General features: G+C 52.7%; 2 protein-coding genes, 1 long non-coding RNA gene and 1 pseudogene across 3 annotated transcripts in view; 2 read left to right on the top strand and 2 right to left on the bottom strand.

The window, feature by feature from the left end:
* Nucleotides 1-8,732, top strand: part of VAX2 (ventral anterior homeobox 2) — a 32,933-nt gene extending 24,201 nt beyond the window's left edge. Inside the window, exon 3 of the mRNA XM_055242723.2 lies at nucleotides 7,860-8,732. Within this exon, the coding sequence (XP_055098698.1) occupies nucleotides 7,860-8,297 (438 nt within the window). The 3' untranslated portion in view covers nucleotides 8,298-8,732. The remainder of the gene's footprint in view (nucleotides 1-7,859) is intronic.
* LOC129463369 (uncharacterized) lies at nucleotides 5,405-5,517 on the bottom strand (annotated as a pseudogene).
* A 2,245-nt stretch (nucleotides 8,733-10,977) lies between the features above and the next one.
* ATP6V1B1 (ATPase H+ transporting V1 subunit B1) overlaps nucleotides 10,978-24,543 on the top strand; it is a 29,375-nt gene continuing 15,809 nt past the window's right edge. The window contains exons 1-2 of the mRNA XM_055242722.1: nucleotides 10,978-11,150; nucleotides 18,701-18,756. Coding sequence (XP_055098697.1) covers nucleotides 11,033-11,150; nucleotides 18,701-18,756 — 174 coding nt within the window. The 5' untranslated portion in view covers nucleotides 10,978-11,032. The remainder of the gene's footprint in view (nucleotides 11,151-18,700; nucleotides 18,757-24,543) is intronic.
* Nucleotides 17,056-23,733, bottom strand: LOC129462612 (uncharacterized). Its single transcript, XR_008650901.1, has 3 exons — nucleotides 23,359-23,733; nucleotides 22,671-22,808; nucleotides 17,056-17,478 (listed from the first exon to the last, which is right to left on the bottom strand). It is a non-coding gene; the product is annotated as an uncharacterized lncRNA (long non-coding RNA).

The following is a 24,543-nucleotide window of genomic DNA, read 5'->3' as shown; positions in this document are numbered from 1 at the left end:
GAGTGATGAGTGTTGTGAGGGAGCTCAAATGGGGTCATAGGAGAGAGACTAGAAGGAAGTGTTTTACTGGGGTGTTCAGGGAAGCCCTCTTTGAGAAGATGACATTGAGCTTAGGCCTGAGTGATAAGGGAGAAACAGCCAGATGAGGAGCCAGAAGGACACGACAAGGCAGAGGGTAACTATGAAGACCGGAGGGGCAGGAACTAGCATATAATGTTCTAGGAGTATCAGAAGGCCAGAGTGGCTGGAGCTACAGGGTAATTGGGTAAGTAGGTAGAGGAGGATCATGCAATGCTTAGAGACTATGGTAATACATTGAAGAGAAAGTGACAGGAGATTATTGGCATTTTACAGGGGTTCTCTGGCTGCCACTTGGGGAAGGGACCACAGGGGACAGGAGTGGACAGGTAGGAACTATTGATATGGGTCCTGAATAGAGCAGTGGTGGAGGAGAGAAGAGTACTGATGTGAGAGGCACTCTAGTGCTGGAACCTGTTAGGACTTGCTCATGGATTACATGCACAGGGCGAGGGAAAGGAAGTGGTTTGGGTTGAACAACTGGGAGAATGGTGACACCATATAATGAGTTGAGAAAGTGGGGGAGAAGCAAGATGGTGGGAGCATAATCAAGAATTTTGTTTTGCATCAGTTAAGTCTGAGATCCCAGTGGAGATGTCAGGAAAGCACGTCAGATTTTGGGGGGAGGTCTGGTTTTTCTCTGGTTTAAGTTATCTGAGAGTCTCTGTCAGAGCTCTTTTGGGGAAAAAGATAAGAAATTCCTTCAGGTGCCCTCAGATAATGGATGGACTCCCCAGGGATAAAAACAGAAGCCATAGTCTTGTTGAAATTCAATAACAGGAACCATGGTGTAGCCAGGAATTGGAAGAGACTGGAAGCCAAAAGTTCTTTTGGGCCCAAGGGATTCAGCACCAGCTACTCACAGACCTTCCTCCCAGTGCTCTGCTGAGTATGTGCTCCAACTGCTCTCCAAAATATCTGCTTCCCTCTCTGTTTCTTCCTCTCCTCTCCTCTCTTTTTTCTCTTCTCTTCCTTCTGCCAAATAGCATCTCTACCTTCTTCCCTGGATACTCAGAGGACCCAGGCATGGTCCCAATTCAGGCAGAGAAAACACAGAGCTTGCTCAGGGCCCATTTCCATGGCTAGTCTCTTCTTTAATCTAGCATGCCCAATTCAGTTGAGTTGTCTGCAGATTTAAATGTGAAACCCACTTACAGGATTGGGCAGGCAGAATGGTAAAGCCCTTTCCTTGGCTCTCCACCACCCACAGGGCTCTACAGGACAAAGGGTCCACCAGAGTAGGAACAGTGAACAAGACACAGTGCAGCCGACCTCTGTCCCGGCCTTGCCCAGACTCCATGGCTGTGCAACGGAGGCTAAGCATGGCTGCCCTGGAGAGCAGGGGCAACCTCAGAGGAATCTCTCTCTCAAGACTATCAAAAGAACCCTCTGCCCACCTTTATCAGCCCAAGGGTAGCATGCACTCAAAGTTCTTCTCATGTCGGAGAACAGGGACAGCCCCACTTAGTCCAGTTCTCCTTGGTTTTAGAAACCTTCTGATACACCTTGTCACCATGCTTTGTTTGAAAAAGAAAGTTTGGTGTTTGATTAAAGCAGCATTTCTCAAGGTATGCTCTGGAGACCAGCTGTACGTACAGCTCCCCTGGGGTAAAATACAGATGGCTGTGCCACCCTCAGCCCAGAGGTTCCCAGTCAGATTTCTAGGGAAGACCCCACAACCTATATATTTTTCGTTCCAGGTGATTTAATGCACAGTGATGTCTGAGAATCACTGGCTTATGGAAAAGTGAGCAAATCTGACCAGATGATGTGATCACCATGTTGCCTAAAAGTCTTCATCAACTGCCAGGCACTTTACTAAGTCCGTGATTATTAGCCCACTGAGTCATCACAACAAAACTATGAGGAAGAGTTACGAATCCCATTTTACTGATGGGGAAACTGAGGCTCCAAGAAGTTAAGTAACTTGACCTAAGTCATCTAGCTAGTTAAGGGAACCAGAATTGAATCAGCGGCTGTCTGACCTCTGATTCTCCACGATAGTTTGCTACTATATATTGTCTTCTCCACTACATTGTCTGCTACTTCAACCAAAACACTTACCGTGTTGTAACACTTACTGCTTGCCCATGACCCACCCTGCTAGTGTCTGACAGCCAAGAGGGTCAAAATGGAGTTTTCTTTATTTTTGTTTTTTCAGCAACTGGCAATGCCTGGCTTGCATCAAATGCTTGATATTTCTGTGTTGCCTGAATGAATGACCAGAGTACCAGGGTCCAAGTAGGACATAAGAGGATGTGGCTGCAGAGGAAAGGAAGGTGAGAAGCTGGCTCAGGACTCCCCTCCTGTAGCTGGACTGGAGGACGTTCTCAGGGCCAGGAGCCGAGGAGCCAGGTGGAGAACAAACTGCCAAGTCCCAATACCCCCCCGGGATGCCCACCTAGCTTGGATAAGAGCTGCTCCAGCCCTTCAGCATTGTCCTCAGCCTCATGCTTGATGCCTCTGCCTCAGATGGCTTCTTCCAGAACATCACAATAGATGGTACCTTCCTAGTGCAGATTACAAAAACCAGGCCATCCTAGATACATAGATACCACTCATCTCAGATTAAGTATGGGCCCATGGTCACAGAAAACAGTCTTTAAAAGATGAATGCCATTTCCAGATCAACAATGAATCTTGGAATTTGATATTGACCATGAGCCCAAAGAAGCTGGTGGATAATCTCCGGGAAAATTCCTCTGTAGTCCTGGCAGCCAAGTGGAAACTGTACCCATCCCCTGGTGCACAGCCATGGGTCACAGTGTGGCCCAGAAGGAGATCAGGGAGGGGGGCAGTGCCATGGGTCACAATGTGGCCCAGCACGAGATCGCGGAGGGGGGCAGGGCAGCCACCAAGCACTCACTGAGTCCCAGGGAGTCACGATGGCAGCCTCCAGGAGGCCACACGGGACCCTGAGAAGACAGAGGAGGGAGACAGCCCAGAAGGTGCACTGGGCAGGTGAGGGGAGAGGCACAGCTCAGGAGGTGCGCTGGCCCCACCACCCCGTGAAGTCGGCTAGGAATGGTTTCCCAGAAGCGGAAAAGGACTGATCACTTTGGATTTAACCTTGAGAAGAGGATGAACCTGAAGCGGAAATGAAGGCTTCCTGCGGGAGGAGGGACACATTCGAGGGCTCTGAGCCTGTCTGTTCTTCAGAGAGACAGAGAGACAACATTTGCAGGGCCGTGTGAACCTACCCGCTAGGGCCTGAAGGGCCTGATAGGCTTGATGGGCCTGATGGGCTTGATGGTAGGAAGTAGAGAGTTGACCCTTCTTACTCTCACCCTTGAAGTTTGCAATGCTGGGAAGCACATTAGAATCACCCACAGAGCTTTAGAAGAATACCCAGGCCTCAGCCCCATTCCCTAGAGACTCTGATTTAATATGGGTGAGGGATGAGGCCGGGGCATCATCCCAGAAAATTCCAATGTGTGGCCAAGGTTGAGAATTCCTGGCCTAGCCGGTATGTGGCCAAGAAACAAACACCCCTGGTCCCAGCCCCTGCTCCATCTGCCACTGACTTCTCCTGTTAGGGTCCAGGCTTACCTTCTCAGGAGACGCCCAAACCCAGCGCCAGCCCACACCCGCCTCTCTTTGCTACACCCAGAGCTGCAGGAAGCTGGGATATGTGGGAGAGCACCTTGTAAATGCCTGGTCATTCCTCATCTGTCACACCCCATTACTGCCACTCCCTGAGTATGAACTGCCCTCTGTTTTTTGGGAATGAGTTAGTGCCACTCCCCCACTAGACCCTCAGCTTCCCAAGGACTGGAATCATGACATCTGTGTCTCCTCTCCCTCTAGTTCAGAAACAGAGCTAGAAACAGAGAAAGCGAGCGATAAATAACTACTCACATTTCCTGTGGGCCAGGCGAGATGCTAAGCTGCCTAAATGGGTTTTCTTCTTTCATCTCTGCAATAGCCAAGTATTATTGTCCCCATTTTAAAGATAAGATACTGAGGCTCAGGGGTTCCTGGAGGTGGTGTCTGACCTCAGGTACTAGGACGGGGAGGTGCTGGCTTGGCTAAGAGGTCAGGAAGCTTCCCAGCAGGGAGGGGGAATGCAGCAGTGTCCAGCGCTATGGTCCTTAAGGATCTGGTGGGACTGCTTCCCTCAGCAGTCAGATTCCAGAGGTGACAAATAGGAAAGGGTTTTCTTCTTTCCAGTCATTGCCTTCAGCTAGACTTGGCTGAATCTTCCTTGACCATCATTACTGATATCTTCTTCAAATGTCCCCTCTTCAGGGAGGCTGTATGTGCCATTCCATTAACAAAACAGTCACCCCCCTCCTTCCTTTCCACTATCCTGCCACCTTTCTCTAAAGCAGTGCCCCCCAGAGTATGGCCCTTGGGCCACTGCCAGCCCATAAACTGTTACCTGTCTATGACATGGTAAGTACAGAAATAAAGAATAGGTATTTAGAAAAGGCCTGAAGCGGTGGCTCATGCCTATAATCCCAGCACTTTAGGAGGCCGAAGTGGGCAGATCACGAGGTCAGGAGTTCAAGACCAGCCTGGCCAACATGGTGAAACCCTGTCTCTAGCAAAAATACAAAAATTAATTGGGTGTGATGGCACATGCCTATAATCCCAGCTACTCACGAGGCCGAGGCAGGAGAATCACTTGAACCCTGGAGGTGGAAGTTGCAGTGAGCCGAGATCATGCCACTGCACTCCAGCCTGGGCTACAGAATGAGACTCCATCTCAAAAAAAAACAAATGTATATAGCAATCTTTCTAGTAATTCATTTTAATTGTATTTTTTAAAGTATTGGTCCTCAACAAAATTGGACACATTATAAAGTGGTCCTCACCTCAAATCATTTGAGAAACACAGCTCAAAGCCCTTGCTGCCAATCGACAGACAGGCTTATTTGTGTTTGTTGTTCATCCTCTGCCTCCCCAACTCCACCACCCACTTCACGTGGCAAGGATTCACTGGGCTTTGTTCACTGCTGATTCCCTGGGCCTCAATGTATATCTGATGAGTGAATGAATGGATAAATGAAGCAATCAACCTCAAGTAGATCCCATAACTTACTGGTCACTTTTGGTTATTGAATCTGCATCTGCCAGGTGCGGTGGTGTGCACCTGTAGTCCCAGAACTCGGGAGGCTGAGGCAAGAGGATCGCTTGAGGCCAGGATTTTGAGGCTGCAGTGAGCTCTCATTCACACCACTGCACTTCAGCCCGGGCAGAAAACCAACACTTTGTCTCTAAAAACAAAAATAAAGAAATAAACTCAATCCAATGTCCTTCAAAACACCAAACTCACATCTAGTTTAAATCTCATCTTCTCCTGAAGCCCCATGCCTGCTTCCCCACTCAGAACAGCCTTGACTCACTGCTTGCCAGCAAGGTTGGAGGTTGGAGGAAAGCACATCTCACATAGAAGCATGAACACCCAGTCATCCTGCTGAAGAACTACAAAAGGACCCCTGCCCACTCTTTACCTGCTCCCAGTGCAGCCTCTGGAGGGGATTGTGATCTGTCTCAGTCACTTGCTCCCTCTCCCCCCAACAGCCACCTCCTCCAGGATCAGAGGGCAGAGGGTGGCTTCAAGGAGGCAGAGATCTTTTTAAAAGACTGGACATCTTCTGGTGTGAGGAGGGGAGGCACCCAGGCCTCACTTTCTGAAGGCCTTTGCTGAAGGGCCAGTCACTCCTAGGAGGTGGTGATGTCTGGCATGGCCCAGGTGGCCCAGTCTGTCTTGGCTCTGCCTGTCTTCTTAACCTGGGCAGCCCTCTGGCTCCAGCCTTCTCCTCCACCCATCTCTTGGCAGCTTCTCAAAACCACAGCAGTTGCTGGACTATTAAATCTTCCAAAAGCTGGAAGGAACCAGCAAGGTCTTCCTGACCTTTTCTTATTGGGCCGTCCCCTCCACGGTTCTCACCCTCCCTGCCAGTACGCCTGCCCCAGCTCCAGGCGAGGAGCAGGGTCGGCCCCTATGTTCCCAGGGAAACAAGTCTGTGTGCTCCCATGGTGGCCCCCATGACATGGGCCTGTAGATGCTGTGGCCTGATAAGTTTCTGGACTGGGGCATGAATGCCAGTCTCTCCTTCTAGTGCCTACAAGTGATTCTTTTGGGCCCTTCCCCGACTTGCATCTGCAGGGCAGCACACCCTTCCTCCCATGAGGTTTTGTGGCCCCCAGGGGACTGAGCCTGAGCTTCCTGCCCAGTTCCCTTTTCTCATGTAGACTAGGAAGAGGGTTGGAGCACTGGGTGTTGGGTGGTAGAGGCAGGGCCGGTTCTGCCTCCTCTCAGAGGCCCTGAAAAAGACCTCTTCCATGATGCCGGTGACTTTCTTCAGGCTATGGCACCTCTTTGTCCTCAGCTTTGAATGTGTGGCCATCAGAAGTCCCCCTCAACAACCTGCCACATCCAGTCACACTTGGTGTCACGCTGAGAAACTTGGCCTTTATAGGTGATGGGGTAGGAGGGTGCTGCTAAAAATTTCAAACTGGGCAATGGCCAGATTGGGTTAGAAAGAGCTCCCTCCAAAAGCAGCGTGGCAACCAGCATGGAGGCAGAGACCTCACCATCCTCAGACGGGCATCTGGCCGTGCCCCTCCCTACGGGATGAGGACTCTGCAAAGCCAAGGGGTCTCACCTGCCAGAAGCCTGTGCCCACCTTCGAGACCACCCATCCCTGCCAATGAAATGTCCAGTTTCAGAATTCCCTGCCAAATGGCCCTGAGCCACATCTGGCACCTGCCTGGGCCTCTCCAGGGTCAGTCCTCCCAAGGGCAGACCACAGACAATATTCAGCACTCCAGGCCCAAGAAGTGGCCAATGGGGGGCTATTTGCAGAGTGTGAACAGGCTGGGGCAGCCACACACATATGGGTCAGAGCCAGGGTGGGGCCATGAGCCAGAGGCTTCCATTTTTTCTCTTGCCCCCAGCCCTCTACATGTTACAGTTTAGACCTGGGGCAGAGATACCTTTAAAACACTGGTTTCTTCACCTTGGAATCACCTGGTGAGCTTTAAAAACTACTAGAGTCTGGGTCCCAGGTTCCCCTGTTCTGAGTTTATTGGTCCAAGATGAGAAGTGAGTTAGGGGCTTAAAACTCCCCAGGTTCTCATAGGCAGCCAGGGTCGGGAGGTGCTGCTGTAGAGACAATGCCATGGTCCAGGTCAGAGAGAACAAAGGGAGAGAGGAGGGTCTGCTCTAGGGAGCTGGAAGAGGGGCTCCTGCATGAGTGAGTGGAGGCAGCCATGATGGAAGAGGGAGCATGGGAAGCCTCTGTTTGGAGGACAGAGCTGCACATGTGGGGTTTGGAGTGTTTTTTGAGATATCCATGGGGAGATGTCTAGCAGGCAGGTGGATACATGGCCTGGATCTCAGTTCAGAGCTCTGGGCCTGAGGTAGAGTTGGAATTACTAGCACATAAATGGTGGCTGAGGCTGTGAACTTGACTTCGAGCCAAGGGCATGTGGGTCAAGAGGAGAACATCAGTTGTACTCCCAAACTCCATTCTCTGTCTGTCAATCCACTCCTCCATCCTAGGCCAGAGTCAGTTTAGCAGTAGAGGGGCCTCCATAATTTGGGGGACCAGAGTCCCTAATCAGTTCGCCTAAAGCAGGCTGGTTGTGGGGAGACCTTAACAACAATCTGCTCTTCTTTCCCTCTTGCTCCACCCTCACACCCCACCCCCACCCCCATCCACCACCTGCCCCAACCCCCATGTCCTTCCTCTCCTTTCCTCCTCCCACCTGCCCCCACTTTGCTTTGCCTGTCCCATCTCCCTCCTTGACACCCCCTCCCCCACCCCAAGGTGAAGGTCTGGTTCCAGAACCGCCGCACCAAGCAGAAGAAAGACCAGAGCAGAGACCTGGAGAAGCGGGCGTCCTCCTCAGCCTCCGAGGCCTTTGCCACCTCCAACATTCTGCGGCTGCTGGAGCAGGGCCGGCTGCTCTCTGTGCCCAGGGCCCCCAGCCTCCTGGCGCTGACCCCCAGCCTGCCAGGCCTACCTGCCAGCCACAGGGGCACCTCCTTAGGTGACCCCAGGAACTCCTCCCCATGCCTCAACCCGCTGCCCTCGGCCTCGGCGTCCCCCCCGCTGCCGCCCCCTCTGCCAGCTGTCTGCTTTTCCTCCGCCCCGCTCCTGGACCTGCCTGTCGGCTACGAACTGGGTTCCTCGGCCTTCGAGCCATACAGCTGGCTAGAACGGAAAGTGGGCAGCGCCAGCAGCTGCAAGAAAGCTAACACTTAAGACTCCCACCCTGTGACACTGAGTCCCGAGCACAGCACCTTCCCAGTCTCCTGTGCCCCAGCGGACTGCGCTGAGCAGGCCCCAGAGAGGAGAGGCAGCAGCCACACGCTCCTCCCCACCTGCCCCCCAGCTCAGAGACTCTCGACCAAATGGCCTTGGTCCCGCAGCTTGTGTGCGTGAGTGCAGTGTGTGTGTGTCTCTCACTGAAATAAAAGGAAAACAATGACAAGAAGGGAAATGGTGCCCACAGCACAACTACTTACCCCTCAACCCCTTCTACCCCTCTTGTCACTGGAAGGGAAAATGGGCTTAGAGTCAGAGGGACCTCAGATGGGAGAGGGCAGAAACTGGGATTCTGGGGGTCAGGGGGCTCACATGTGTGAGTCAGCAGGCATCTGACTCCCACTCAATAAAGGCCCATGGCACCAACACAAATTCTTTGGTTAAATGTTGCCCTTTACAAGCTGTCTTTCAAACATAAAAATACTTGAGAGAGGGAAACATTGTCACCTTGAAGAGGGTGAATGATGAAAGGGGAGACCAGGTCGAGAGAGAGGGAGAGAGAGCATCCAAGGTAAACCCAAGCAAGAGTCCAGATGTTTAGAGAGGGCCTACCCATCACAAACTGCAACATGAAACCCTTTAAAATATCTATACACAGCCTGGCCGACATGGGGAAACCCCATCTCTACTAAAAATACAAAAATTAGCTGGGCGTGGTGGCGGGCGCCTGTAATCTCGGCCACTCAGGAGGCTGAAGCAGGAGAATCCAGGAGGTGGAGGCTGCAGTGAGCCAAGATCATGCCTCTGCACTCCAGCCTGACAACAGAGGGAGACTCTGTCTCAAAAAAAAAAAATATATATATATATATGTATATATATACACACATATACATATTATATATATTTTATATTGCTCAAAAAATATAAAATTTTTTAAAGTTAAATAAGAGTCTCGCTCAAGACTCTTTTATTTAACTTTTTAGCTTGCAGTAATTATAGATTTACAGGAAGCTGCAGAGGTAGGACAGAGAAGTTCTTTCCATTGGCAGGAACTCAATAGTATGAGACAGATAGGCTTCATCTTCCCTAACGATAGACAGTACAATATCAAAACTAGGAAATTGGCATTGGTACCGTGTGTGTGCATAGTGCCATGTCATTTTATAGATTCGTGGACTCACCACTGCAATCCAGATGCAGACCTGTTCCATCACCACAGAGACCTTCCTCATGCTGCTCCTTGATGGTCACACCCACCCCCGCCCTCCACAGGAGAGTTCTTTGAAAGGATGGGCATTACGAGACAGGAACCAGAGACCTGAAATGGGTCCTCAGGCGGGAGGATGCGGGGTAAGATTTTGACTCTGTGAACAGAAATAACAAGCACAGTCTCCTCCAGTCTGCTCTGAGAAACATAGTAGCTGCTGCTTTGGTTTCAAATTGGCTGTCCTGAGTCACCTGGAGTGGGTGCTTGGGGACAGTGATCCCTAGGCAAACACACTTCTGCCCTTCCCTCTGCTCAGTGGTATGGCTTGGGGAGGAGATTAGAAATGCAAAAATCCTGAGCCTAGAATGAGGCAGGGGGTGACTAGAAGACCTTGGGTTGGACAGGTCCAGCTACCACCCAGGGTCCACCCTGCCTTGCCCAGCGGACCTGTACCACACTCCACTCACCAGGAGAAACCACAACTCTTAGTTTCATGACACGAAGAGAGAGTTCTTGGGAAGCAGTGGTGAGGTCTTGGGTGGAACCCAGGCCAGGCTGTGCACATAGCTTGATTTATAACTCCAGGTATTTAATTATACAATACAGGGACCTCCATTTTACTTTTGACCTGGGCTGCAAAGGTCAGGGCAGGCCTGCTGTATAGAAATCTGGAGGTGAATGTGAGAAGATGAGACACGGTTCTACAATCAGATGGAGAGAGACCAGCTCTCGTTCTCAAGAACTCTCAATAGTATGAGACAGACAGGCTTCAGGAGACCCAGGTCTGTGGGTTGAGACACAGTCTCAGCTTTTGGGGGCTCACAGCCCAGTGGCAGGGAAAAGAGAGGCCTCTCCTGAAGGGTATGACTTAAGAAAGAAGCTAGATGTGTAGTAAATCTTGGCTGCTAGAGAATCCAGAGAAGGCTTCATGTAGGAGGTGGCACTGAGGCTGACCAGGAAATAATTCTCTACAGATGTTCAAAAAGATGACAATGGAATTGTCGGGGGGCAGAAGTATCCAGGTATAGTCAGGGCAAGGAGTGCAGGGAAAGGTCAGGTTGCGAGAACAGTGAAGAGAGGGCAGCCTGCCAGAAGTTGGGTGTGGAGAGACCAGAAAGCGCTGTGGTGAGGGACGAGCGTGGGAATGTTGACAGCACCTGATGGTCCAGGGGGAGGAATTGAATTCATACAGTTTGGGGTTGACAGGGAGGAACTGCCTAGCACAGAAGAAGGAAAAAGCCAGCCCTCCCCTCTGCCCTTCTCCCTCCATATCCTCCAGCTCTCAGGTGACTGGGGCCCCTCCCAGACCTGCACAGCTTGGTGTGGGGAAAGCTTGGGAGCTAGAGCCCCAGGCTTCCTTGTTTACTGTCAACCTAGAGGACTAGGAGAGGGAGGGGAGGGGAGAGGGGAGTGGTGGCTGCAGGGGAAGACTGAGCGGCTCTCTCCAGCTCCAGCTGGACCTGAAGTCTCAGAGCTGCCACTAACAGCAGGCTCAGGCACTGGGCTCCCAGCTGGGCACTGCTCCATGGCCATGGAGATAGACAGCAGGCCTGGGGGGCTCCCCAGCAGTGGCTGCAACCTAGGTGCAGCTCTAGAACACATGCAGGCGGTCACCCGAAACTACATCACCCACCCCCGTGTCAGTGAGTAGCCCCTCCACTGTGGTGGGTGAGGTCAGGGTGGGGAACTGGGGTGGGCTGCCAGGTTCCCGGGCCCCGCTTCTTGCCTCAGAAAAGGAGGAGGACCCAAGACCTGGGGAGACCTGGAGGGCTCTCTGTCCAGCAGAGTGACGCAGTGGGGCCACTTGGACCTGGGACCACCTCTGCAGGTGAAGGGTTGCAGGTCCCCAGCCCAGCCTACCCCAGAAGAGAGGGCTGGGGAGTAGCTGTCATCAGCCCAATCCTACCGTAACACCCCGAGTCCAGAGACAGCTTCCAGTTGCCCCTGAGAGTGGGGTGTGCTGTGCACCTGCTCTTGTGTAAACATGCCTGTGTGAGGAGTGTGCACCCAAGTACTCAGAGTCAGGCGGGGTGTGATTAAGTGTACTTGGAGTGGCGTGTGTGGCAGTGTAGAGTGTCAGCGCTCTCAGCCTGAGGAAACAGGTGCCCCGTGTGCGTCACATCAATGGGTGCATGTCGTGCGTGTGTTCTGGGGAGGGTGCCTGTGTGCATAAGCAGGTAGGAGCATGTGTCTAGGGGGTGCTCCCACCTTCACTTGGGGTAAGGAAATGTGTGACTGCATGCTTATGCACTCAGGGCAAAGGTGTGTGTGTGCACTTAGGTGTGATGTACGTGTGTGCATGTGCGCTCATGGAGAGAACACTTGTGTATGTGTTCCGCAGTGTCACATATCTGAGTATGGTGAGTGTGTGTACAGCTGGGATAAGAATGAGTATCCAGGTGTGGGGCATGGAAGTGTCTACAGGCTCTGGGATGTACCCTTGTCCATTTCAGAGGGGAGGCCCTACTTGTGGCTCCTGTGCCTGTCCTGCAAGGGTGGCCCAGATGTCTGGGGCAAGGTCCAGAGGACCAAAGGGAACCCCTGCATGTCCTTGTCCAAGGTCACTCTCCCTGGCCTGGTGAATTCTCAGGCCGCCCTACTCACTGGAGTAAACCAGCGTGGCCCGCCACAGCTATGCAAAGCCAGAGGCTCACTGGAGTAAACCAGCGTGGCCCGCCACAGCTATGCAGAGCCAGAGGCTCCTAACAGGGAGTGTGGTGTGAGGGGAAGTGAGCCTGACACAGCCACCCCACCTCCCTCTGTTCCTCTGTTGCTATCCAGGCCAGGAGAGGAGGTAGAGTGAACTCAGAGGGTAGCTGAGGGGTGAGATCAGAGTAAAGGGGCCCAGGGGCGCATGGGAGGAGAGCCCTGGGGTATGGGGCACCTCCTGAGGCCTGAGGCAGGTGCTGAGGGTGGAGCACATTCCAGCTAAGAAGAAATGGTGAGAATGGGGTGGGTCAGATTTCTCAAGGAAGGCCTGTAGGCCCTGCCCCATGGAGCTGGGGGGAGGATAGGAGGTCCGGATTCTCCCTAGGCCAAAGCTGGGGTCACCAAGACCCAGAAATATACAGTGACTGGGCCCCCTTGGGTCCAGAGCCCAGGCCTGGAGCCCTGAGTTGGCGTGTGTGACTCTTGCCAGTCTGTTGTGATGAGCTCCACTCCCTGCAGGCCGTCCCTCCTCTCTGCAGGCACCGGGGAGCTGCTGGGTGCTGAGTGTGGTGTGTGATCTGCACCTTCATGCTCTGCTTTCCTTCTTCCTGGAAAGTGCCCCCACCTCCTGATGCCCAGGGACCCTATAGGTACCATCTAACCCCACACTCCTCTGGGCAGGTTGTCCCAAGCCTGGAGCCACCTCCAGCCAGCTCTTTCCCACCCAGCCCCTTATGTATAGTCAACATGCCCTGGAGGTTCTGATCCAGGCTGGAACCCAGGGGTGGCACTGCCCGCCCCCGCCCCCATGTTTGCATGCTTCCCTCATGCTGGCCTCCACCCAGGAGAATGTGTTTACACCCAACAACCCAACAGTGGACCCAGAGCAAAGGTCAGTGCAGGGGAGCCCCTCTAGGCTCTGCTCCCTGCCAGCGCCTTTACTTTTGCTGCCTATCAAGTGTCCTCACAGGATGCATTGGACTAGCCTCAGCCCAGCCCAGATGCCCTCCCACCCCCAGGGGAAGGCTGGGATTCCTTGGTGTGTCCCTTCATCCACTCCCAATCCCCTCCCCTCCCCGCCTCACTCGCTTTCTCCTCAGGCTCTGGGAGTGGGAGGGGTGGGGGGGTGGTTCTCCCTGGGGCCTGTGGACAGGCGCAGGGCTGGCAAGGGTTTGGAAATGTAGGGCTGCACCCTCAGTACACTGGAGGCAGAGCTGCTCTGCCCCCTCCACCTGTCTCCCCCACAGCCTGGCCTCCTACCCTGGGTCTGTAAGCACTCCCAGACAGGAGAACTCTGGGAGAAAAGCTGGGGGTGCCTAAGGGCAGGGAGGGCTTGCTGGGCCATGGCCATGGGTGGAGGTGAGTCCAGGTGACTTAAGAGGCATTCCCTTCCCCCGGGGAGGTGGGCTAAAGAGGCCTGAGACTTTAAGGGTGATTTCACTGCAGTGGCTGAGAGAGGATTGGCCAGAAAGGAGGAGACACCAGAAAGAGTGGAGGCAGCCTGGGGAGCTGACCCTGCCAACGTCCACCTTGGGAAAGAACGGTCCCCTATGCCTCCCGTGGAGCTAGAATTGTTCCCCAAGGGCCTTGGTTCCTGAGCTAGAATTGTTCCCCAAGGGTCTTGGCTCCCGGCCGGGGAGAAGGTATCCTGGAGCTTCATCTGTTTGGGCAGAAGATGTTGGGCTTGGAGGGTGGCGGTGCCCAGCAGGAGCAAAGGTCAGGAAGGACAAGCTGGCAGCCTGGTTGGAGGGATGAAGCCAGGTCAGATCCCCGCAGATCCCCCAGGAGCTTGAGTGCCAAACGACTGGCTTTGCCTCCCCACCTCGGTTTCCTCAACTGGAAGGGGAAGGAGTTTACAAGGAGAGAGTCCCAACAAGCAGGGTCTTGGGCTGAAGAGCCCTCAGCTTCCAGCGCCTGCCCTCCCTCCCCTAATCCCTCCAGCGGGATCAGGGAGGAGGTGCGGGACCTGCTGCCCCGGGCTTGCCCCCACCCCGGCCTCACGCATGGGCGCCTGCCTCAGCCCTCTCCCAGGACGCTGCAGGTGTGGCTGGGCCAGCGCTAATTAGTGGGCCGCGCGGGAGCCCCGCTGAGCCTTTGACAGAAAAGGCAGTAGGGAGGTGGGGGCAGGGAGGCGCTCCACCAGCCAGAAGTCCGGAGCGCAACCCAAAGTGTCAGCTAGGACAATGGAGAGGGGGTGGGCCGGGCAGCTGGAGGGAAAGTCTGCAAAGTCTCTGGAAGGCCCATGGAAGGAGCGCCCCTCGGGTCTTCTGATCCAGCCCTCTGCCTGTGGCAATGCACCCGCTTCCCTCTCCAGGGTCAAGGCGAACATCCCAGGGTTGCAGAGTGGCCCATAATCGCTGAGCGCTGCAGGATACCGTCTTGAACTGTGGTGCGTCCTACCAGAAACTAGCCCACTTTCTGGGCCTCGTTTTGCCACTCCATGAAGGGACACACGGAGGTGGCGGTGGCAGTGTACAAACAAAAAGACCGGCTTGCAGTCAAGGACACCTCTGTTGCTCAGCCCCCATTTTGGCTGTGTCCAAACCAAACAGCCTAGAGGAAAAGATCAGGCTGGCTTAACAGGGGAGAGGCAGATCTCTAAGACGTCTGAGGGGAGAGAAATCATCCCTCTAGGGTCCCAGTCTATAGTACTGTGGGACAGCAGTGGGGAGAGGACCCAGTGGGCTGCAGTAGTCAGTCAAGGGCAAGGCCATGAAGGATGTGCATAGTCCAATGCTGAACAGAAACAGCCGCGTAAGTGGATTATCTGCAATGAAGGGTCCAGGCCATGAAGAGATGTGTTCACCCAGAGCCAGGCCTGGAGGCTGCGAGAAGCCCAGAAAGGCAACTCACAGCTGAGGCTGATGTGCTAAGATGTTGAGCTTCGATATCTCACCCCGGTCACCCAAGCGGCCTGGCCGGGGAAGGCATCTGACTCCCAGAGGACCTGCAGCAAGCACTTTGCAGCTGCCTCTAGGCCCCTTCCAGCCCAGCCCCTCCTCCTGAGGGAAGGGCTGTGTGGATCCCCTAATCCTCTGTCCCCCACTCTGCTGCTGCCCCCACTCCCAGGTGGAGTTGCTGGATGTCAGGGTTAATGGGGATTCTACGTGACAGGGGCTGTGAAGTGGGGGAGCAGCTGTGAAGGAAGGGAGGAAGTTGAAAGACTTGTCTCCGGAGGCGGTGGAATTAGAAATGATTCCCTGGACTTTTCTGGTTCTTGGGCCCCATCCCCTCCCACACCCCCACCTCCCTATCCAGCCCACCCACCCTGCATCTTTTCATCACTGCTTTCTTCCCCCAGCGCAGCCCTTTGGCAGGTGTGGCATGCAAGATGCCAGCTCTCCCGGGAGCTTATAAAAATGAGGGTCTCTCCTGCCTGCCCCACATCCCTCTGCTTGCACAATCCACTAGCGATCCAGACAATCTGATCCAAACAGCATGTGGGTGTGGGAGTGCTGTGGCTGTTTGGAGTTTTTTTTAATTGGTGGGAAGGGTAATGCCCAAGCCTCTGTCTCCTACGCTTTCTCGTTGAGGAGTCTTCCTATGCCCAACAGCCCATTAGCCCAGTACATCCCCTTTCTCTTCTACCCTCTGCCTTCTCAGGAAGTATGGCTGGTGCTACGGGTGCAACCCTTTAGGCTGGTCAGTGGGACACTCTCATTTGGTCTGGAGGCTTGGGAAGTTCGGGAGGGGCACACAACGGTTCTGATGTGGGAAGTATGGGAAGGAGCAGATGGGGTCAGTTAACACCTTTCATAATCCAACCACAAAGATTTCTTTTTCTTTCTTTCTTTTTTTTTTTTTTTTTTTTTTTTTTGAGACAGGATCTTACTCTGTCACCTAGGCTGGAGTGCAATAATAGCGTGATCAGAGCTCACTGCAGCCTCAACCTCCCTGGGCTCAGGTGATCCTCCCACCTCAGCCTCCTGAGAGCTGGGAACCACAGGCACATTCCACCATGCCCAGCTAATTTTTAAATTTTTCTGTAGAGACCAGGCTTCACCATATTGCCCAGGCTGGTCTCGAAGTCCTGGGCTCAACTGATCCACCCACCTCAGCCTCCCAAAGCGCTGGGATTACAGGCGTGAGCCACTGTACCCGTCCAAATATTTCTTGAGTGGGTACCATATTCCCGGCACTATTCCACGAAGTGGGACACAACGATGAACACCACAGATGATGTCTTGCCCTCCTGGAGGTGACAGGTCTTACTGCACCTGAAGCAAGCCTGTGCATGCCAGCCCACTGCCCCTCTTTCTGTTCCCCGAAGGCCCTGGATGAGTTCTTCCTCTCCTCTGCCAGAAGTGCCCTTTCCCCAGCTCCCTGGGGGCTGGCACCCCTTGACCCTGAAGGCTCAGCTCAAACGGCCCTTCCCATAAGATGCTTCCTCCAAGCACACCCAGTCTGGTCTTCCCTCCCACTCTTGTTCACCCATCCTGATCTTTCCCTTAGGAGCACCCACTGTAGTTTGTAATTATGTTATTTGCTCTGTATCCTTCTTTTAGCCTGTAGGCGCTTCACATTTTCATTTGTCACTTTCATTTGCCTAGCTTAGTACATAGAAGGCATCCATGCAGTAGATGTGCTTGAAGAAAGGAAGCAGGGAGGGAAGGAAGAAAGCAGATCTCAGAGGAAAGGAGAGGGAGAAGTGGAGAGCCAGGCCAAACCTCGAAGTCCTCCAGCACCCAAAGGTCTGAGAGCGAGGAGTGTGAGTCTTCAGAGGAGGCTGACGGGCGGCCCCAGAGGGGAGCTTCCAAAGGGCAGTGCGCCCAGGCTCTGAGTGTAGCCATCGGAGGCCACTGAAGCCAGAGTGGAGAAGGCCAAGGAGAGGGTGGAAGGTGGGGAAAGAAAGCCAGCAGTGGGGGGCCCTGCTTGTGAGGGAAGGAGCTGGAGAAGGACTGGGACTGAGCGAGGTTTCTTTTGTACTGGAAACATCAGAGCTTCACGGGAAGACAGGAGAGGGAGAGAGAGAGAGAGAGAGAGAGGCAAGGAGGCTCTGGTCCTTCACCCCATGGAGTCATCTCTAGGGCCTGTTTCCCGGTGCAGGGGAAGGACCTGTTATGAAGGAAGCAGGCACACCTCCTTTGTGGGAATAGGAAGGAAGAAGAGGGTGGCTCAGGTGCAGGCCAGGCAGGTCTGTAAGGTAGGTTTGAAGGCAGGGAGCTGAGGGAGTTCCCCTGCTCTGGCAAAGTGCAAGTTGAACTTATCTTCTCGGGCTGTCCTCGAGGCCCGGAGTTTTCCAAGTGGTTATTACATCTGGAGGATCCTTATAAAAATCTATGCAAGAATCACTGTGCCCAGTTGATCTTCCTAGTCCAAGTCCTGGTGAAAAGAGCTTAGATCAAACAAAAATAAGAAGCTTGACCACACATATCCAGACTGGGAAGGGGAGGGACTTTTGGTTTCTCTTTGGCATGGGGTGGCTGGGGGCCAGGCTTGCCCAAAGCAAGAGGGTAAGTGAGCCAAGAACCAGTGTGGTCCAGTGAGAAGCACAAGGTGGGTTCCCAGCCCCAGCTCTGCTACAGATGTGCTGTGTGGCCCTGGGCAAGTCTTCTCACACTTCTGGGCCCCATTTTCCTTGCCTGTGAAAGAGGGGTTGGGCCACTCCCCTCTGCATCCTGCCAGCCTGTGGCTGACCCAGGGGCCTCACAGACCCCCTGCCCACCTTGCCAAATGCCTTCATCTCAGGTGTCTCATCTCATTGGTGCATCACAAGAACCTTAGGAAAGGGCACCGGTATCCCAGGACTATGGGCAAGGGACTGTCCCAGGTCTCTCAGCCAGCCTCTAGCAGAACCAAAACTGGGCTTGCCTCCTGCAAGTCCACAGCTTCTTCTATGGGAGTTAGGAAGTATTTATTGACATCTAACCCAATTCCCTCTGCAAGCTGAGCTCATTTCCCATGTGTGGGTCTCTGCAGCTGCCACATCTGCAGGCATTTCCCTCTTTCCCTTGCCTTTTCACTCCCTCCCCTCCCATGCTGAGCACCCAGTGAGCCTGGGGAGTCCAGGAACCTTGTGATGAGAGCAGAGGCCCCGTTTGGTTTTTCTCACTGACGCCTGCACCCCCTACACACCACACACACATACACACACAGTGCTCAATCAGTGTGGGGTGAATGGAGGGAAATGCAGTCCTGGTGAGGGCAAAGGAGGGCACTTTTGGGCCACAGCCAGGGGCCAGGAGCTTTTGGAAAATGCTTGGAGTGAGAGAGGAGGGAGTGGGTGAGGTGGGGGTTGAAGCCAGAGGGGAAGCAGCCTCAGGGATGAGAGGCCTCTATGTGGTGGGGGTGGACTCTGAGGAGGCCTCTGCCCTCTGCCTGGCCCTCCCCTAGCCTCCTGCAGGTGTCTGAGCAGCAGGGGCCCTGCGGGCAGGGGCATGACCCTTACAGCAATGGTGGCTGGCCCTGTCACAGCTAATGACCCTGACGGCCCAGGCTGGGAAGGAGGTGGGGTGTGGAGAGGAAGGGAAGGCAGAGGATGCCTCTGTGTGTGTGAGCAGGGTGTTTGGGGTGAGACCCCTACTCACCCCCACCCCTCCCCCAGCCTACAGGACTGTGTGCAGCGTGAACGGGCCCCTGGTGGTGCTGGACCGGGTCAAGGTAAGACTCTTTCGCTGCCTCCCTGCACTAAGGCCAAATCCCAGGGTGCCTCTCCCCTGCCCTGCAGGATTTCTTCTAAATTACCCTTTCCCTCCATGGCCCCCAGGGCCTGCTGTGTTCTCTCCATCCAGGCACCCACTCCCACTCTCCTTCCCTAGCTGTATCCCCAGCCGTCCAAGCTTTCTCCTCCCTGCCTTTTCAGTAAAAACCATAAAAACCCCACAGAGGCCCAGCCCTGGGCCTTGGGAAACCTCCTACTATCCCTAACAAGCTGTCCTGCCTCTGTTTCCCCATCAGTGGCATGGATGTACCTAACCTCCTCAGAGGAAGGCTGGACCACAGCACAGCTGTACCTAACCTCCTCGAGGGCTAGACTCTCCCCACCTGCGACTCTCACAGGATCTTCTTTGAAGGGGAAAGAGGAGGAGGTAGCAAGTCAATGCCAACTAAAATTTCTAGGGATCTTGATGGCCTCCAAAGGCCTTTGGAATATCTCAGTCTCACCAACATGGGTGGGAAGTGAAGTGGGCCCCACCAAAGGTAAGCGGGCTGTGGGCTATTTTGTAGCCCCTGGGAAACTGGCAGACACTGACAGTATCTTGAGTCCTGGCGTTGGGAATTCTTGAGCCATAAAGAGCCCTGCAAAGGTACAAGATCACTCTCTTATCCTCCCTCCACCAACCAGCCCCACTCCCTCAGCCTCCCACCCCACCTCCTGGCTGAGCAAACTGGAAGTCTCGGTGCCCCTTTGACCCCTCTTCTCCCAGACCCCACACCTGCCAGCGCCCACGTCTGTAACTCCCTCTCACCCCACTGCTACCTTGTTGTGGCAGTGGCCTTGGGCTCCCAGCCTGGCACCCTCCTATCCTGTCTCCATCCTCCAGCCCTTCAGACCTGACCCTTGCATCAAATTTGCCCAGGGCCCCAGTGCCCTCAGCTTACAGGGCTTTTCTTTTCTTTTTTTTGAGACGGAGTCTCACTCTGTCCCCCAGGCTGGAGTGCAGTGGCACAGTCTCGGCTCACTGCAAGCTCCGCCCTCCGGGTTCACGCCATTCTCCTGCCTCAGCCTCCTGAGTAGCTGGGACTACAAGCGCCCGCCACCAGGCCCGGCTGATTGATTGTATTTTTAGTAGAGACGGGGTTTCACCGTGTTAGCCAGGATAGTCTCGATCTCTTGACCTCGTGATCCGCCCGCCTCGGCCTCCCAAAGTGCTGGGATTACAGTGTGAGCCACCGTGCCCGGCTGCTTACAGGTCTTTTCTATGAGGGTGGCTGCAAGCCTTTCCACTCACTCTCATCACTCTCCCTTCCCTGTGTAGAAACCAACACCTGAAATAGTGTCTGCATGGGGCTGCCATTTGAGATCTCTGGGCACTTGCTATCATTTTTTAAAAATGTGATCAGTAATGTATGTTTATTAACAAATTAAATAACGAGATCTCACTGCCAGTTTCACTGCTATAATTTTAAAGTAGTGATGAGCACAAATACTATTTTGAGATACCTGCAACGACTGTAATGTGGTATGAAAATATCTGTGATTTCTGATGGTAACAAAGTCACAGATGCCGTGGAACTGCTAATTCTACTGTGGTTTGTTCCTTACATTCAGAACTAGAGGAAACACTAAATTTGTGTAAATGTTAATGAATGTAAAAATGTAACTTTCCCATTCAAGATCACAGAACCCCTGAGTTCTCTCTGTAGACTCTGAGATGGGTTCCAGGCAAAGAACCCTTCTCACAATTAGTTGGACAAGAGGATAGAGTATGTGGAAAGGAATGACAAAGATTGGGGGCTTGTGTCTGTGGATTTTATAATAGACACACAATAATTGTACATATTCCTGGGGTACACAGTGATGTTTTGATACATATAATGCATAGTGATCAGGTCAGGGCAATTAGCATATCCATCATCTCCAGCATCCTTTCTTTGCGTTGGGAATATTAGTATCCTCTTTCTGGCTATTTGAAGATATATATATATATATATGAAAGCAGCCACGGACATTGGGGATCGAGTCTGTTTTGTATATGTATATATATATATATATATATATAAATAACAACTATGTATATATATATAGTTGTTAACTACAGTCATCCTATTGTGGTATAGAACACTAGAACTTATTGCTCCTGGTTAGCTGTAATTTTGTGCACAGATTTTTCCCTCTGCCTCCTAGACTACACTTCTCCCATTCCCTCCCTCTGACTCATCCCCAGGGCTGAGAGGTCACCTTCTCCTGGATGCCTCTCCCTCTTCTCTACATTTTGTGGTTTTATTAGTGGCATCCACTGAGGTATTTGGTCAAGATCTGGCCACGTATCTCCTCCCTGCCCTTCCCCACACACATCGTGCCCTGCTATTGGCCATGAACTGTGTTTTGTTCATCTTCAGCTCCAGAAGCCCAACACAGCATTTTTACTGAACACGTAGGCTATAGTAGGTGCTCAGTACGTTTGCTCAAAGGAAAGGTGAGTACATTAATGAGATAAATGAATGAATAAATGTTAGCACGACTAGCTATGGACCTGTCAAAACCTGAGCCAACAATATTAAATAAATCAGACCCATTCTTTGCTAGCAAACAGATTCTGAGTTCATACGGACATTACCGCTTGACCCCCCAGTGTAAGGGATGCCCCAGGAGAAAGTGTGGCTGAGTAGTTAAGTATAGCACACTGGGTTTGGATTTTAATCCCAGATCCATCCCACTCTTTTCTACTAGCTACCTGCCAACCCTAGATCAACATCATTAGCACTGCCCAGGAACTTGTTAGAAATACAAATTCTTGGGCTCCACCTCAGACTGACTGAATCAGAAGCTCTGGGGGTAGGGCCCAGAAGTCTGTCCTCACAAGCCTTCCAGGTGAACTGATGCTCAAGTTAGAGAACCATCGATCTAGGATTGTTAATCCCAGTTTCCTCATCTATTAAATAATAATAGGATTATTGTGAGGGTCACATCAGACAAATGTAGTATTATTCTCCCTCGAGAATAGCCGGCAATATTTCTGCCTGGAATGCAGAAATGCTAATAAACCTGATTAAACAGTTGGTGCCACCTCCTGCCCCCTCTCCACCTCCTGCCCCCTCTCCACCTCCTGCCCCCTCTCCACCTCCACCACACTCTCCACCAGACCTGCCATTCTCCATGGGACCCAGTGTGGCATGGAGTCGGAACCTATACAGGTGTCCACTTCCTCCACTGTAAAATGAGGCCTATCTAGGAAACCAGAACTAGGTCCCCAGACCTGTGGTTTTACGAGTATCGGATGCATCTGTAGCTTTGGCAGAGAAAAATAATAGGGTGGTAGAGGCACCTCTCCGCTTCCCTCTCCGTTGCCCCTACCCCTTTCTCTCTTCCAGGATTTGGCAAATGCTACAATTCTGTTTCTACAGCGCCACCTTCTGCCCACATTGAATCACACAAGCAATTACTCTTCCTGCTTCCGTCCTCAAATGTAAGAACATTTGAGGGAAGAATTTTGTGTAGATCAGAGGTTCTTAGCCTAGGGAATTAGGCCCTTGAAATTGTGTGCAGACCTTTGAAGGTATCCATGAACGTGCCTGTGCATTTTTCTGGTAGGAGTTTCTACAGTTTCGTCTGATTTTCCAGGGTTTGTGACCCAGAAAAGGCTAACTCTCTGATTTGTAGAAATTGAACAAGCATCAGAATATCAGGGGTGCAGGGGGCTTGTTAAAAGGCAGATTGCTGGGCCCCACCCCAGAGCTCTGATTCAGCGGGTCTGGGGTACGAGGCCCAAGAATGTACATTTCTATCAAGTTCCTAGGTGATGCTGGTGGTATGGGGACCACACGGAGAACCTCTGTTCTAGAGAATCTTCTGACTCCTGTATTCTGTGATTCAAATTGGTCCCTGTTTGAGAATTGGAGTAAGCACTCACCTTAACCACCAGACTCGATCCCCAATGTCTGTGGCTGCTTTCAAATGAGTCTGCATCAGCTCTGAAGACAATTTCCAAAGAGGAGCTCCCGCACTGCCCTGACCATTGTCAGCAGGAGGCACCTTAGAGGAAGCATTCCTGTGCACAAATCCCGACAGGCTTGCTAAGAACTTCCAGTCCTCCATGTGTACGCAGCAGCTCCCCTCTGCCTGGCCACTTGCTGGTTGAGAGCTCAGTTGAATCTCCAGCACGGGGTTACATTGCACTGAGTCATGCCCTCTTCCTGCAGCCTTCTTAGTAACCGACAGTGAGAGTTGATGGGATCAGGCCTGCTCAGTATGCGGTTGGGAAATAGGGCCCCTTAAGATACAAGCTCCTGAACTCACTATCCCCCACCGGAATTCTCCTAGGCACCCACTGCCATAACTGGTCATGAGATCCCACCACCAACAATAACAACGAACATCCAGCACACACTTAGAGCCTGGGGCTCTTCCTAAAGGTTCCAGACACTACACCCTCCATGGCTGGGTGTGAAAACCTGATGGCCCTTCCCCAGATCTGACCATAATTTCTGCCATTTAAAGTTCATTTTCTCTGATTTTGTCCTTCAGGGACACAGAACGCACCACTCTCCTCTCCACTCTCCTCTCCTGCCACCCTCCCTCCCTCACCCACATAAACCCACATGAAAATGATCACTTTTTTTTTTTGAGACGGAGTCTTGCTCTGTCGCCAGGCTGGAGTGCAGTGGCACGATCTCTGCTCACTGCATCCTTCGCCTCCCGGGTTCGAGCGATTTTCCTGCCTCAGCCTCCCGAGTAGCTAGGACTACAGAAAATGATGACTTTTAAATCACTCCACCGCCTAATTTCTTCGGGGCACACTCTGGCCTGTGTTCTGTACAGCAACTTTTCCCCTGAGGTTGAAACAGCCCTCCGTCACCTCCAGGGAGGTGACAAACAATGAGGCAGGGCCCGTTTCGTATCGAAACACAGGTTATCAGAGTGGGAGAGGAAAACGAGCCGGGACGTTGCACGCGTTTCCCAGGCGCTCGCTGTCCCTGCTTGAGAACCCAAGACGCCTGGGTATTCGCAGCTCCTCCCACCTCGGAGCCCTCCCCCGGGCCGGCCTAGTGCTGAGACCCCACTCCGCAAGGCTGAGGGGTGGTTTGGGGAACCACAGGTCACCTTCCTGGCATCCTCTTCACAGGACAAGGAAGGACTTAAGGTAGCGCTTCCTTCCGTGTGATGGTCAGGGCTGCAAACCTTCTAGTCTCAAGTTCGACCAGCACGGGTTCCCCGGCAGAGTGGCCCCTACCTTGGTCACACCTTGCTGGGGAATTGGACCCTCCGCCCCAACCCCCAAGCCCTTAAGGTCACTAGTTTGTGGCCAGTAGGTGATATAACGATAGTAATAATGACAGCACTGTGCTGTAACATGTACTAAAAATGTATTATATTTTAATTGCAAAAATAATACATGCACCTTGTAACTTAGTGAAAAAGAGAAAAGACATGTAAAGTTAACTATCTGCCCCTAACCGCTTTATTCTCAGCCCCGAAAGACCCTGCTGTATAAGCTCAAACACAGGCAAATATGTTAGAGGTTGACCTTGGGGTCAGTCCCGCCAAGGGACTGACAGTGGATCCACTGACAGTGTCAGCGGATACACATTTTACGCATTCTTTTGGATACTGGCATAGCAGGCGATAGTATGGATGTACTGTAACTTACTCAATAGTCCCATTATTGATAGACATTCGTATGTTCTCAGGTTTTGCCATTACAAATAGTACAATATTGTATCCCTTTTAAACGGACGCTTTTGTGGTTATAGGATAGATTCCCAGAAGTGGAATTGCTGGTTCAA

This window comes from Symphalangus syndactylus, chromosome 14 (assembly GCF_028878055.3).
Source record: "Symphalangus syndactylus isolate Jambi chromosome 14, NHGRI_mSymSyn1-v2.1_pri, whole genome shotgun sequence".
NCBI lineage: Eukaryota > Metazoa > Chordata > Mammalia > Primates > Hylobatidae > Symphalangus > Symphalangus syndactylus.
Note: the sequence above shows the minus strand (reverse complement) of the source record. Positions and strands in the feature narration are given on the sequence as shown.